The 15,536-nt window shown below is 37.9% G+C and overlaps 1 protein-coding gene across 1 annotated transcript in view; it reads left to right on the top strand.

Moving 5' to 3' along the window:
* The first annotated feature begins 356 nt into the window (after positions 1 to 356).
* Positions 357 to 15,536, top strand: part of rbm20 (RNA binding motif protein 20) — a 49,882-nt gene continuing 34,702 nt past the window's right edge. The window contains exon 1 of the mRNA XM_085161534.1: positions 357 to 1,648. Within this exon, the coding sequence (XP_085017660.1) occupies positions 1,527 to 1,648 (122 nt within the window). The 5' untranslated portion in view covers positions 357 to 1,526. The remainder of the gene's footprint in view (positions 1,649 to 15,536) is intronic.

The raw sequence follows: 15,536 nt of genomic DNA on the forward strand, positions 1-15,536 counted from the left end.
TGTCGGATATTTTTCAATTTTGCCGTTCATCATTCAAGCAGTCAGTGCGAAGATGGAGAGAATGTGGCATCTCGTAGATGATTAGGAATTGCCTCCTGCTTTTCTGTGACTTGAATTTGATTGCTTGGCTGTTTCTGTGCACTACAATTATTTACCATAAACGGCTGATCAGTCAGGAGCAGCTTCCTTGAACAACCACGAGTGTAGCGGGTCTGTTTATGTTTTAGAGTAACGGCTTAGACGCAAGCTCCAGCTCCTTATTTTTTTCCTCCAGTCTTCATTTTGTACAAGTAGATTTATTAGGGCAAATCCAGATGAGCTATGAAACTCGAATCCACTTGTAAAAGCATATTGTGAAAGTTTTTCAATTATTTTATAAATTTAGGTTTCAAGACTTTGCTGAAAATCTTTGTTTCGTGATCAATCAGATAAAATAGCAGGTATATCTAGATGATATGTTTGTCTACGGGAGACATGGTTTAGGTTTCTTTAAACAAGCATCATCTCTCAGATTCTCTGACTCATTTCTTGGAAACTTTTTTCCAGGTTTGTCTTCATAACTTAAATCCCCCTGCAAAATTACAATTTCCTTTGCAATCTAAATAAATACCCCAAAATCCAACCACGCAGCACGTACAAGACCCTGAGGATTGATGTGTTGTCACTCTGTATGAACCTTTTCTTAATGGTGATTTATGATCAAGCACACCCTACTTTTTGGCTGACAGATGTGAAACCTCAGCCTGTCTGACCATTGCAAAATGTTAATAATCTGACACTGTGTTCCAGGCCTAGAGACTGGATCTCTCCAATGATTCAGCAGCTAAATTGATCCCGACACCTACTGAGTGACTGATGGCATTCCCAGAACCGCAGTGCATCCCTTCATCAGCCAGACTATGCAAGCGTGCGTGTGTCTGTGTTTCTGTGTCAGCGTAGAGGTGATAATCAGCGGTTGCTGGAGAGACCTTCTCGTCCCTGTTGTTGTACTGCGTGGAGCTGTCCTGGGCAGGGACTCCCTTTTAGTCTATTTAACTCACCCCCCCCCCCCCCCTTATGTGGTCCCCTGAGCCCACCTCTTCTGTTATTCCCTCTTTAACTTCACTCAGTCATCCTCCTGTTTCTCTTTGAACAGGCGCTACACTGATTTCCCCATCTCTTGCCCCTGGAGAGAATACAGGAAGTGAAGGGAAGTCTTGGAAGTGTATGTAGCATAGTTTATAGGGAAAGACAGTTGGATAGCCAAGGGTAAAGGGGGCTTTGCTGCCTTTGCTGCTGTCGATCAGGAGTAGCTGAGCAGCAGAGACCCCGCTGAAGTGCTCAGCCCCCAGTCTCTTCCTGCCTGTTGGTATTTCTGTGATCTGGCCGTTCAGTGAAGAGAAAGAAAAAAAAAAAGACAAAGAAAAGCAGGCTGGAGAAAGTTGCCCTATCAAGATCTGGTGTCTTTGGTCTGAGGTGGTTACTTCTGAGGGGGGTGACTGGAAGGGTGTAAAGGCTGGGGGTGGTGCTAGGGAGTTTGTTTTGCCATGCAGAACGTTTGGGATCGGACAAGCAGCGTTGACAGTGACAAAACAGGTCATATAATAATGCTGGGAAAAGGACAAAGCAGTGGATACCCCCCTGAGACAACAAGCAACACCTTACAGAGGTAAGAGCAAAATCTGTACAGAATCAGGATACAGTACAAACACATGCCAGGTGCTCACGTGGCTCTATGAAAAAAAAAGTCCACAGCATGTTTTTGCAGTGGTATCATGAATATCCTGAAAAAAGTTGTGATGTTGGAAAAATGTCTGCATCTGTCCTGTAAGGTCGTCTTGCATGAAATCGAATTTGATAACCGTACAGCTGCTATCTATAACGTGTCTTAGTGAATATTACTACAGTACTGAGGATTTTATACTCACCATATATAAAAAAATAACAATATGCAACAATATAACAAAGTGCTTATTAAAATTTATTTAAAAAATATCTGCACTTTAAAAGAGGCTCTAAGGTTCTTTTTTGGGAAAAGCAATATAAAATTAAATAAAAGGGAAATTGTACAGTCAACAGATTTATCTGAATATACTGAGCACTGAGCTAACACATTTCCCCCTTTATCTAAACATATCCAGGATTCATATTAAAAAGCAGGTATTTTCGCTCCTCATTCAAATCTGTGGTTGTCTTGTTCAAAATATTAGATGTGTTGAAAACAATCCCACTGTTTTTAACATCACACGTTTGCTGCTTCTCCTTAAATTGGAATAAATTATATTTTGTAAACTACTTAACTTTTTAAAACCAAAACAATTAATTTAGGAACATTAGCTGTTTTCAACATGACCACTAAATTCAGTTGATAAACATATCCATTAAATTTGGAAAATTAGATGTAATTTGTAAGCCAAACAATGCGTGGTGAAGTCACTGAAAGGTCTTATATTAAATTTGTCAACAACACAGTATCACTGAGCTCAAGCTCTGCAACCCTACAATAAAACTGTAAAACATATGCGATCATTTCTGTAACAAATCTTGATTATATATTGATTATATTTTGTATTTGTTGATGATTTTTCTTTGGAGTACAGTGTGTGAGGAGACAACTGTGCAATTTTTCTTTAAATATTAATATGAATTGGTGGAAACGTTTATTGGGCAATTTTCATGTATTCATTCTACTGAATGAATACATGAAAATTGTTGTGTGTGATAGTGTCAAAGCGGTGGCAAATCAGCAAAGTAAAAGAGTTCGATAGCACTTTAATGGACTTCCATTCTGCTGTTTATTTAAGATCGTCATTCAGTTAAGGATTTGTCGCCCTGCTTGCTGCCATCATCAAAATAAACAAAAACCCAACATGTAGTCAGACTGTGCAGCCTTAGAACGACTTTTTCTCGAGACTTATTAGTTACCTAAAAGTATTGTTGGATAACCTGGAGAATCAAGAGTTGAGATAAATTATTAAAGGAAAAGTGTTTAAGGGAAATAAAGTCTAAATATTCCAAAAACCAGAAACAAGCAATGGTAGGATTGTACAAATGTTCAAATGTAATAGATCATTACGCGCTTTCTTAAACATCGACCCGGGTGTTTTCAGTTACACTGTGACACGCTGAGGTCTTCTTGTCTTAAGTGTCTTAAGTGCTATAAACATTTTCTTAATTCTTAAATATTCAGCCCAGGCATGGATATCATTCATTTAAGCATGTCAGAAAAAATCTTTCAGATATAATAATCTGAATTTTGTTAGTTATGAGGAATTTGTACATTTGTACATAAGGCAAACTTTTAGCTCAGATATTTTTTCAGACTAAAATAAAATACACGTTTTTTTTACTTTTAGCTTTGTAAAGGTCTGAACATGTAAACTAATTATTGTTATTATTATTATTTTTTAATGGAGCAAATAGATTTTCCAGCGCTTAGTGAGTCTATGTGCAGTCTCGCTTGCAGTGACTGTTACACATTCGGACCGCTGTGCAAACCTCTGCGAAACAAGAAAAGTTAGAGCTCAACAAAAACAAAAGAAATTCTGCCAGACTTTCTGTGTTTCTGCATCACACGAATAAGGCTCTACAAAAAATAAACATGAAAAAAGCAACAATAGGAATGTACAATTATGTACTAAGATCATTATAATGCAGCAAATAAATATGTGCAGTATCGGCTCTTTGGGTAGTAGACCGTAACAAGATTGGTGAGACTTTTTGATGTTGTTGTTGTTAAAAGCTGTCACCCCTTTAAGAAAAGAGCCATTTTAGCTGCTTTCTTAAACACCTACCAGGGTCTTTTCAGTTCTAATGTGACAGATTATCCAAGATATAAGACAGATATAAGGAATTAGTTCCATCAGGAAGCTTTTTCTTTTTCATATCACCACAGGCTACAAAAAAAAAGGATTTTCCAGAGCCTAACATGTCCACGTATGCAGTTTTCTGACTTGCCGTGAATGTATACGGACCACTGTGCAAACATCTGCACAATTAATAAGGAAACTGTAAAGTTGTAACATGTCGTTACAAAAACATTCCGCCAGAATTTAGGACAGAACCGAAGGATCCGGGTGACCAGACTGCATGGTAGTTTTGTGTGTTTGTGGTGGTTTAGTGGTGAGTAGCCTGTGACGGATTGTCCTGTAACAGATCAGTTGAGCATACTTGACATGCTTTGTCACACCATCTATGCATTAGCATTCATACCTTCCCTTATTTTGCCATTTCACTTTCCTCATCTTATGACTCTTTCCCACCTGCCACGGCTCTATATCACTGTGACAGCGCGTCACAGAGGGGAAAGTTAAGTGTCTGAGCGAATTTTACCTTGTACCACAGACCGTGCGGCTCCGCATCGGAAGTTGATATGTGAAAATGCAGCAGGAAAGGTAAAAGCTGGTGTTCTTCCATCGATGTGCTCATACTTTTCTTCAGTGCTGTGAAAGCCACATTTCAGGACAAAATTCAAAGGCATTACATGTTGTAATACGTTACGGTCTAAAACTCAGCTTTGTAAAGAACAACCATGTCTTTAACGGAGTGAATATATTGCATTTGATTTTTGGGTTAGTTGTAAAAACATTTGCGTTTGGGAGTATCCATGGATTTATAAATAAAGCTATAATCATGTACTTATATTTATATAAGTCACCACCTCTGGTGACGTGTTGTTAACATCCTTTTTCTGTTGTTTAAATCTCATAGATTTTAAGCCATTAAACACAGATGTCTGAAAATTTACAACAATAGAAAACTATTGATGTGTTTTATCAAAGCAAATTCACATCCTTTAGTTTGCTGCCAAGTGTGTAATGTTTAAAAGCGCTCTGTGCACCGAGTCGTCAACTTGAAGTTTCAATCATCCCTGCAATCCCCTGCAAGGTCATTAACGGGAGCTAATTTAGACTTTCGCACACTTTAAATGGATCTGGCCAAATGGCCGTCTGGACAGAGAAGTGTCGAGTGATTGGTGTGGTCGCTTTGCAGATCCCTTTGAAACCTGTGATGTTGGTTGGCACAAGGCCGAGCAAATAAAAAATACAGAGTAGTTTTTTTTTTATGTTTTGAAATAACATTTGATATTAAAATACAGTCATCACTGTCCCCTCCAATAGATCTTGAAAAGTTGACCAAACAGATTAATTATGCTCGTCCTTCACTTTTTACCAGGAAGATTTGTCCTTTCTGTTGCTTACAGAAAATCTTAATTTCTAGTGTCACCTATTTGTGTCGCGGGACCATCTACCTCCCCCACCAACACCTCAAGCATGTGTTCACTGCCTTGTTGACACGTGGCAACAACTGTGGCTAATCTTGATGTTAAATGGCTGACAGTCTTCGTAGGTACAACGGCCGCACTGGTGTCCACTTTCAGCCAAGTGTTGGTGCATCCTGTAATTGGATCATTAAATTAGGATGAGGATGTTACCACAAAATGCACCATTAATATCAGCCCAAGGCACAACAAAGAAGTTTCATTCTCTATAACTTTAACATAGCCTTTGTGACTTGTACACAAAGATCAGTGTCTCTAATGCAGAGTAAAAAAGCATAACAGTAAAAACAAACACGTAACAGTTTATTTGGCTGGGCTTTACCTAATTTAAATGAATTTTAAGCTTGATTACACCTTTTCTAAAGCTCTGCAATATTTCACTTAATTCAGCACACATTCTTTTACAGCACAAGGCCATTGCCAAAACTATTAAATGCATATTCTTCAAGCTAACAGTCTGTGAAAAGGCCTTAGAAAAACATTGTTACAAGCAGGATTTGTGACATGCCACAATGGTGAAAGAAAGTTTAGGTGGTGGCAGACTCCAGCAGTATGCTGTAGCTTTAATGGCTGAACCAAACAGTAGATCCAAAGGCTAAATAAAAGACTCACAGAGCAAAAATCCAAAAATTCAGACAAGGAAGATTTACAGGAAATTTCGAAACAAGTCACAAGAAAATACTGGAAATTGCTGAGATAGTCTGACAGGAAACAGATGGCAGCATGGCTGTATAAAGAGTAATTAAGTCAAGGGAAACAGGTGTTGTGGGCAAACAGAAGCCAAAGGAACAAGTACAATAAACTGGTACAAAGTTTCAAAATAAAACAGGAAATGATCATACGGAGTCTGTGCTGGTTGTGACAGTAAATTCATGTCTGTGGTTCTTCTCCTGCAGCACATGGGGTTATGTCCTGGTGGGACAGGGTTTATAGGCGTTGAGTTGGTAGACTTAGCAAGGCTAACTATTTGGAACAATGGGAGTGTCAGAGTTAAAGGGGTTTAAATGTCTTTACAAATGGTATCCACGTTAAAAGACAGCAATGATAAAAGAGCATTGTCAAATATCTGCATCTGCATATATTTACCAATGAGATTTGCACGCAACTTAGACGGGCTTGAGAGGGATACACCACTTAATCCCGAAATCATCACAGTTTCAGTTTAGTTCTGGTGTCTCTATAAATGAAGCGGTAATATGACGCCGATGCTGTGATAGTCTTCTTAGCTGATGCAGAAAGAAATCACAGACGCAGCTCGAACAATATTAAAAAATGAGAGGCGGTAATTGTTTGTGACGTTTGATTGCAGTTGCTTGGATTCATCAGTAACACAGTATCAGCTGCACATTACTAAGAATCACACAGACTTTTGCTCTTCCAATGGATGGACTGTAATTCTAGCACCATGAGCACAAAACTGAGAAAGATTAGCAGGATTGCCCAGAGAGACAGTCATACTGTTAGGATGGTTACAGTTTGTTCAGAGCTTAAAGTATCCAGTAGCTGTTTGAGGTTTTTACTTTTTTTTTTTTTTCAATTTGTGACTATTTCTTCTTGAAAATCATTTAGTTACAGTTACATAGCATAGCATGAACATTTTGAGCACTTGATCCTCGCTCTAATTACAAGAGGCAATCAGTCGTCTTTGGGATCAGCTCTTCATCACTACCTTTCCAGCTCTTAATGCTTAAATATATGAGCTGGCAGAGTTTAAAGGTCTCGATGTGAACGCAATCTAAATTTAAAGGGTTGTTCATTTGAAACGGATGAAGTGTACTTCCCAGCGGGGGCTGCAACATTCTTTTTTTCGGATAAATTCTTCAACGTGTTTGTAAGATTTGCTCCGTGCATGTGAACAGTGACTGCTTTTATATGTTTGTGCCTTTGTTGGGCCTGGGATAATATTTTACTATCCTAATATAAATAAGCCTTTGTCCATTTCCAAAAAACAAAAATGGGAAGATTATGTGAAAAGTTTAGTGAGGACATATTCTCGTCATGATCCACTGGCAGCTCATCAAACACTAAACTGGGCACTTTTTATTTAACGCTGACTATATGGCTTGTTTTCCATCTTTATGAGTCCTTGCATAATCACTGTTATTAAATAAACGATGCATTTTTTTTTTTTATCAAACCATCTGCTGCTGGACTAGACATTCCTCTTGTTATAACAAATTATGTTGGGACAACAGCTCTGCTGCTCTTCTGCAGATGTGGGGGTTGCATCATCAAAGTATTGAATACATTTTTTGTATCTTGTGTCCGTGACAGTAATCAAATGACTTTAGTTTTTCATAATTTTGTATTTTGTTGTTCAGGTAGCACGTAGGTAGTGTGCTGCATATAAGCTTGGGTACGTGGGCACTTTGCTTGAATTGAGCATAATTAAACCCCACATTGGATTCAATGAGTCATAAATGAGTCAGATACTGTTTTAAGGTCTTGTCAATACTGCTGCTGCTATGCTATTTTCTTCTGACAAGGCTAATGCGAGTAGGAGGCCTCTGCTGCTTGTTGTCAATCAGTCGTTTAGCGGTATTTGTTCAAGATATAGTAAAGTGAGGGAAGAGGGAGGATTAAAGGCTAATGCCACAAGCATAGTTCGTTTTTTTGACACTCTATGTAGTGTATAAAAACTCGACTGACAAATTTGCTGCTATCCAAAACCAGCAGTCAGAAAGTTTAATACTGAATGTGAAAGTTTTTCACAAAGTTAGACGATTTTACTTTTAATGCCGAGCACAATATTGATTTGTTTTCAACTTTTCTCACATGTAGGGCCTTGGCGGATAAAGAAGTCCCTGTCAAGTTAGCAGAGAGCTTTTCGGTTTGCAGAGGCATGCATGATTGGTGCTTACAGTAACCTGTTTTGCAGGTGGCAAAATTAATATTTTGGCTTTAGTAGATAAAATTATATGTCAGTTAAAATGAACATTTACAGGATTTGTCAGCCAGTTATAGCACTGTTCAGCTGCAGTAAAAGCCTTCACTACAAAATATTCTAAATGTCTAAAATCTTGAGAATTAAAATGAATAAGTTTATCTTTCTCAGCCTTTAAAGCTGTAGTTTAACCTGGGAGTAAGCTATTTTTTGAAACAGGAAAGGTCTAAATAGACTGGCTCTTCTGATTGTCCTAATTAATATAAATAATGTCACCCTGCAGTGCAGCTACTGTATGTCAGACTTCAGTGCAAGGTCACACATTGCACACACACAGTTAGAGGAAGCAGCTCAGTTCCGAATTGGGAGAATGTACTAAATGCATGTTGCCCTACAGGTTTAACAGAAGGAGAGCACGGGTGTTTAAGTGACACATAAACCCACACAGTATCACACAGCCACTCTGCTTTGCTCTGTTAGGCCGGCATCAACAGCTGAGGCCAGTGGAGATTGTAGCACGTGTGCTCACCCCAAAGGCATCTTCCTTTCATCCACATAGTGAGCAGGCCAGAATCCAGGAAATCAAATTCGCTGTATATTTGTCATGCACAGGTGGAGCTCGCACACACATACACAGGCAATACCTGCAGATAAGAACTTTATTTGTTGATTTATCTTTGTTCTATATGAGGACAGTTTTTTAAAAATGTTATGTCACATGTGCACACCAAGATTATGTCACTATGTCGTCCGTGGGTTTGCCAAGACAATCTAATCCTTTGTGAAGTGTAATTTAAAGACATGCATACATTTAATCTCTGTTTCATATATTTTAAAGTCATTTTATATCATATTTTGCTTGACTTGTTACAATCCCAGATATATCAGTTTTTTTAGGTGTTGTTTATCTGTTTCGTTGTGTCTACGCACTTGGTGTGTGGGTGTATTTTTTTTATTTTTTATGCGTTAGCGTGCTTTTGCTTATGCTGTGTGACTATGTACTACTGTAGCTCATTATATACTTGTCATTATAGAGCAAAGTAATCTGGCACAACATATTACCAGCAATGGATTTGTTATTGCATGGTGCTAATGTCTGCTAATGCAGTCTCTTTGTATCGTGAAAAAGAGCACCGCTGAAAAACAAATAGGCGGCGTTGGGCGTAGACTGTTCTGTTATGTTAAGGATTTAGCCTAACCTTGTGCTTACAATTTAAAATTAGTTGGTTATGTAAGTTAAAGAGCTAGTCTATTACTGGTTGTTGAATTTGGACTTGAATTCTGTCAGTATCTGGGTAGGGATGAGCAAGTGGCCCCCGTCCCATTACCCGGGGTTTGGCTATGTATAGGTCCTTAATAGCAGAAATACCACACTCAGCTTCTCTGCGTTAAAAGAAGGGCTGCTCAGTAGGGAACACCATGGCAAGCTGAAGGAAGGCAAAAGGTGATAAATACCTTTGTATAATTATTTATAATCACCATATAAATGAACTGCGTGTGAAATTGGATTCATTCAGCTTGACCGTCACAGGCAGTGGAGCGGTGCCTGATTGTTTTTGCTGGCTTTATTTCCACCAAGGACATGTTTACGTGTCTGGCTGACCACAGAAAGTCCCCACAGAAAGTCAGGTGGTCTAGGCTTAAGTGGTTTTTAATGGTTAATATGATCCAAAGCGTACTAATAACTTTGTCAGGTTTTGGTTATGTATATAGTGAAAATGCTCTGTGTTTATAAGGTTATATGTCTCCCTAATTAAAAAAAAACAGTGATAGATATTTGGAAATAAATCTATTCATTACTGATTTTAATGATTAATAGACAAAAACACTCAGTTGGTCTGCAGATATAGTAATAGAACTGCTTTTTGAAGAAAGCCATCTGTTTGTGATTAGCTGCCATTCATGCTGCAGGTTTCTTCCTGCTAAAGGGGAGTTTTTCCTTCCCACTGTCGCCAAAGTGCTTGCTCATAGGGGGTCATATGATTGTTGGGTTTTACTCTGTATGTATTATTGAAGGGTCTACCTTACAATATAAAGCACCTTGAGGCGACTGTCTTTGTTATTTGGTGCTGTATACATAAAATTGAATTGAATTGAATTGAATTGAAGTTTAAAAACTGTAAAAGCCGATATGTTATCAAAGCTCATTTGACCAAATTCAGGATTATATATCAAAATTTAGCTTTTTCTTTTGTAACTAGTAGTTTGAACTAGTTCATGACCAACCAAGTCTTTTCACCATTTCTGACTATCACCATGTTTCCTTGAACTGTTGACATATTTTCTAATAGTGAAAAGCATTCAAACTAATGGAAGTCTGGAAACTATAACTCAGTTCAATTCAGTTTTATTTATATAGTTAAAAATCACAAGTCACAAGGTCCTTTTTGATGTAAGGTACAAAAAGGAGTGCGGTATTTCATTCATAGAGACATGTTTGGACATTAGACCTGTTTGCCTGCCTTTATGTTTATATATCTGCTCTTGTTTGCTGAATTTCACACAGAAGTTTTGGCGTAGGCAATTTGTGGCTCTTTGTATTGCCTTTACATCTCCAACTGGACATTTTAGTGTCATCAGATAAAGTTCTCTGAACATTTTGATTATTAATGTCATTACTAATCTAGTTCCATTCTCAAGTGTCCAGAAAATACAAAAAAAACTTGTACAAAAAACTTTCTCATTACAATTTACTCTATCTTTGTATTTTACCATGTGTTTTACCAAATGACAGGACTTTCATCTGTAAGGCAGCTCAACACTGTTCACACTCTTTTGACTATATGTGGAAATGAGTGACAGCCTGAAGAAGCTTGATGATTTGTGGTGGAATTAAGATAGATATTTAATAGGGTTGGTTCATGTTGCTTTTTGACCCATATCTATTTGTTTTCACCCTCACGAGGGGCGCGGGAAAGTTGGGCTGAGGGAGTAGATGACAGAAGCTGTTCTCGGTGTGGCACGTTCAGACTCCGGGATATGCGGAGGACACCAGGTGGGCAATATATAAATTATCAGACATGCCAGGAGAGAGGACTCTTATAGTTAGAGCTAATATACAACTTTACAACTAAGCAATTGTAATTGTAGATACAGCGTGCACAAATATTAATGATATCCACTCTGGAGTTTGGCATAGCAGGTGAACAGAACAGCTGATATATATAGTATATATGTTGAGAACAGGTTGCTGTGTCAAGAAAAATGATGAATGCTCTTGTGTGGAAATGGAGGCAAATGAAAGATGTCAGAGGGCAGTCTTACAATAAACACAGGACTTTGATTATAACCCGTTTGAGAGAATAATGAAGTTTAGTGGAGTAGTTGTAAAATGGAGCCCTGAAGATGAGTAAGGATTAAATCAATTTAACTCATTTGGACAAAAGCCATATTCAAATTTAAATAATTAAACAGTGTTTGATAAACTCTCCATCACAGAATGGCTTACTGTTTGAGTTTGTGTGTGGCTGAACTGCAGCCAACGACAAACAGGCCTCCAATGTTTCTGTGAATGTGAGAGATGAGTAAGCACACGTTATCTGTTTATTATTATCTGTTTAGTAACATCATTACATAAATATTATGTAGTACTATTATTTAATTTAAAGGGTAGATCTTTTATGATTTCATTATGACATAATGTTCAGTAAACATTCAATTCTTTTCTGTTAAAGACGTCTATGAATGATTTAATAAAAAAAATAACTAACTAAGGAAAAGTGTCCTTAATACTATAGTTGTAATCAGATCACCTTTAACACGTAAACCTTTACATTAAACCCAACATCCCAGCTAGTTTGGAGTAGTTCTGGAGTACTTAGTATTACATATACTCAGTACTTATATGTATAAATATTGAGCAGTGGAGTTCTACAAAAAAAGTATTTTTGTGACTTTATGAGGCCATTAAAGACTATAAAGTTTCTGTGACCACATTTAATATTTAAGCTCCTTACAACTTTATTAATTATTGTATTTCATCTTAAAATTAAAGGCTACACATGTTTAATGGGTTAACTTGACAACATCAGCACTCTAATTTATCCTTTTTTCAATTTTTTTTCATTTTCCTGGAGATTAAAGTCACTTTTTGCCTCCCTTAACTTTGAATAGTGAAATTTCAACAATAAATCAAGATGCCTGAGCTACATTTACGCATTAAATTAACCCCACTTAAGTCACTTGGTAATTTGTCTACATATTGGAATGGGAGTGTTTCCCATGAGACCACATTACTACTAGTGAGAACCACTTTATCTGTCATCTAGCCCCCTTTGTGTTATCTTTCATGTAAGCATCAGAAGCATGGAGCTTTGCCAGACTCTCAGCACCAGATCAGTAAATAAATATTACTTAAACATTTTATACAATTTAAAAACTCAAAGAAGAAGTATATGTATACTATTATCCTAAATATAAAACCATCCAAGCTTTTGGACAAAATTGAGAAAATCCGAAAAATTGTTTCTACACTCTGTAAAATAACATTGGAAATAACATTATTTATGCTACCAAGAAATGCTGAAGTCTTTCAGGCCCTTACACCAAGCTTTGAAAAGTTTTTGTTTTGAAGTGAAGTGGAAATTATGGCACTGCTGAAAGGGACAGTACAAGTAATGATGTGTTCACACCAAATGTGAAGAGAAGCTTTGCCTTAGTTTATTCCCATGAGTACAGCTGCATGACTTGAAGTTTTTGAAACAATAAATAATCACCCCTAAAAGCCAACGAGGAGTAACACTGAAAGCTAGAACCAAGCGGGGCGATCGTGGCTCAAGAGTTGGCAGTTTGTCTTGTAATTGGAAGGTTGCCAGTTCGAGCCCCGGCTCCGACAATCTCAGTCGCTGTGTCCTTGGGCAAGACACTTCACCCGTTACCTACTGGTGGTGGTCAGAGGGCCCGGTAGCGCCAGTGTCTGGCAGCCTCTCCTCTGTCAGTGCCCCCCAGGGCAGCTGTGGCTACAATGTAGCTTGCCATCACCAGTGTGTGAATGTGTGTGTGAATGGGTGGATGACTGAATGTAGTGTAAAGCACTTTGGGGTCCTTAGGGACTAGTAAAGCGCTATATAAATACAGGCCATTTACCTGTACTTTACCTGTATTACCACTTACCATAACTTCCTGCAATTTTGCCCATATTACTGCAGGCACCATACTTGTCCTCAGTTTGTGAGTGTGTATGAGGAAACTCCAATCCGATGGTTTTTCACATATTAACTATTTTAACTATCTTATCTACTTGCATTGGCTGGCACAGTTGAATAGTGTTTGCATGTAATCACACAACAAGAAAAGGTACCTTCATGTTTGTTGTAAATGCACAATGCATCTGCTAACTGCTAAGGATAAGTGTCTTGCTTAAGAGCATCCAAGCGGGGTAGTAAGCAAGGGTATTTCTTTTATGTTACCACATAGATTTTATACTGCAGGACTATATATCATCACATAAACTTTAAAATCTGTGTATATACACTTCTGAGGAGGAGAATGCCAGTTCAGAAGCATTATATGATAAGCTTTAACAATGTGATGCAGAAGCATGAATGACCACCATCCAGATGACCTTTTTTTAGGGGAAGACTTTGCTTATTTAAGCAAGATAGTACTGTCATATTCCGCAGAAATTACAAAAGCTTAGCTGTGAAGTCGGTAAATCAGAATGCTAAACTGGCCTACAGTTCATTTCTGACATGCATCTGCGCGTTATGTTACAAAAAATACACGAGGCCCAAACTGTGGAGCAGATCCTTAATCAGTCACCCAAGAAAGGGAAAACATGTTGAAAACTACTGCAGCTGTGCTCCTCAGGTTCAAAATGCATACAGTGTGTTTGAACCAGGCTTAATCTTTCACCGGGATAAATGGCTCCTTTTCCAACTATTGAAAATATGCTCCTGGCATCAAATTCAATATTAGGATAAATTTCCTCATCGTACATGTTTTGGCACTGTGTTCAGACAGATATAGAATATACCATCCATACCACTCAATGCGAGGATTATGGCACAGCTGCTCCACATTTTTGGTAATTACCGACATTTTTTATTCATTTTGTAATATTGCTGTCATGGTCTATCCACCAGTATTTGCATGCTTTCTCAAATGATATAAAAATGTGCATAAAAGTGGGAATTTAGTTCAGATTTTCAAGGGCTGTAGTTTAAATTATTTGCGTGTGATTAATTTTGCTTTTTTGTATTTTCAACAGAATCTTTTTTTGGTATTGAGGTTTTACCTCTACTTTATAATTCTCTCTTAATTGTAAGAGTTTGATCAATTATAAAACCTCAGCCTTCTTTTCAAGTTAAGTCCTACTGATTGTCCCAAAGTGTGGAACAGCAGGCATTCAGGACTCACAGTATTTCTGGTGTAGTGTTGAGTCATGGAGAGGTTTTGGGGTCTGGAATGAGTCACTGCCCTGTCTATCCGCACAGACCTTACATAACACTAAAACAGTCTTTTTTTTAAATATTCAACTTGGCAAACTAGGTCAGGTCATCGTCATTGTGTTGATGTAACATCTAACTTTTCTTTTTCTTTTTTTTATCGGTGTGGGTAGCATTATTAAAAGGCTTTGAGCTCTTTAGCTTTAATAAGATGCTACTTTGTAGTTCATCTATTGTTATAATATGTAGGTTAATGACAAATGAGTAACTGAAAGCAAAAAGATCATCTTTATTTTGTCATTACACTTGACTCATCACTGCTATGTAACTCTTTGTACGCATTCTTTTTGTGCCATCATCTTATCACCTTTTTAGAAGCACATTTGTGTGTATGTATATTGACTCACCCACACTAGGTTTAATTACAGCATAGATCTTTGATCACGCCTCTTCTTTACCCTCATTTGAAAGGTTGGCATAATGTTTTTGTATGTTTTCATTTCTTTAGCTTTGAAACGTTGTTTGAGGGTGGTGTGAGATGGAGTCTTATTCCAGTCCACTCAACTCTGTGTAAGACCGATGGCTGTCATTGTGGGCGTTAGAGAAGACAGGGTATGATCGAGTGGTGATGGTGAGGTAGAATTGCAGCTTGCATTTTTTCATTTCTTTATCTTATTTTCTTTAAAATCAAAAATAATTAACCACATTCACAGTTTTAACACAGACAAAGTTTGTGGCTCTTCCTAGAAAATTTGCTAACTCCTTTTTGTTTAATGGCAACTTCGCTTTCAGGTGTTTACAATGTGCAACAATTACTCCACGGTGCTGTGTCCAAGGCAGAAACAATCATACGTCAGGCTGCTATTTCTGGCGTCTTCTATCATCCGCTCTCCATCCCCTATCATCGACTGACAGACAGGGATGATAAAGAGATGTCTGTGTGGATGTCTGGGATGGGGGAGGGAGGTGGCAGTGGTGGTGATGGGAGGTAAACAGTGGCTAAAGC

This window comes from Neolamprologus multifasciatus, chromosome 6, assembly GCF_963576455.1.
Source record: "Neolamprologus multifasciatus chromosome 6, fNeoMul1.2, whole genome shotgun sequence".
NCBI lineage: Eukaryota > Metazoa > Chordata > Actinopteri > Cichliformes > Cichlidae > Neolamprologus > Neolamprologus multifasciatus.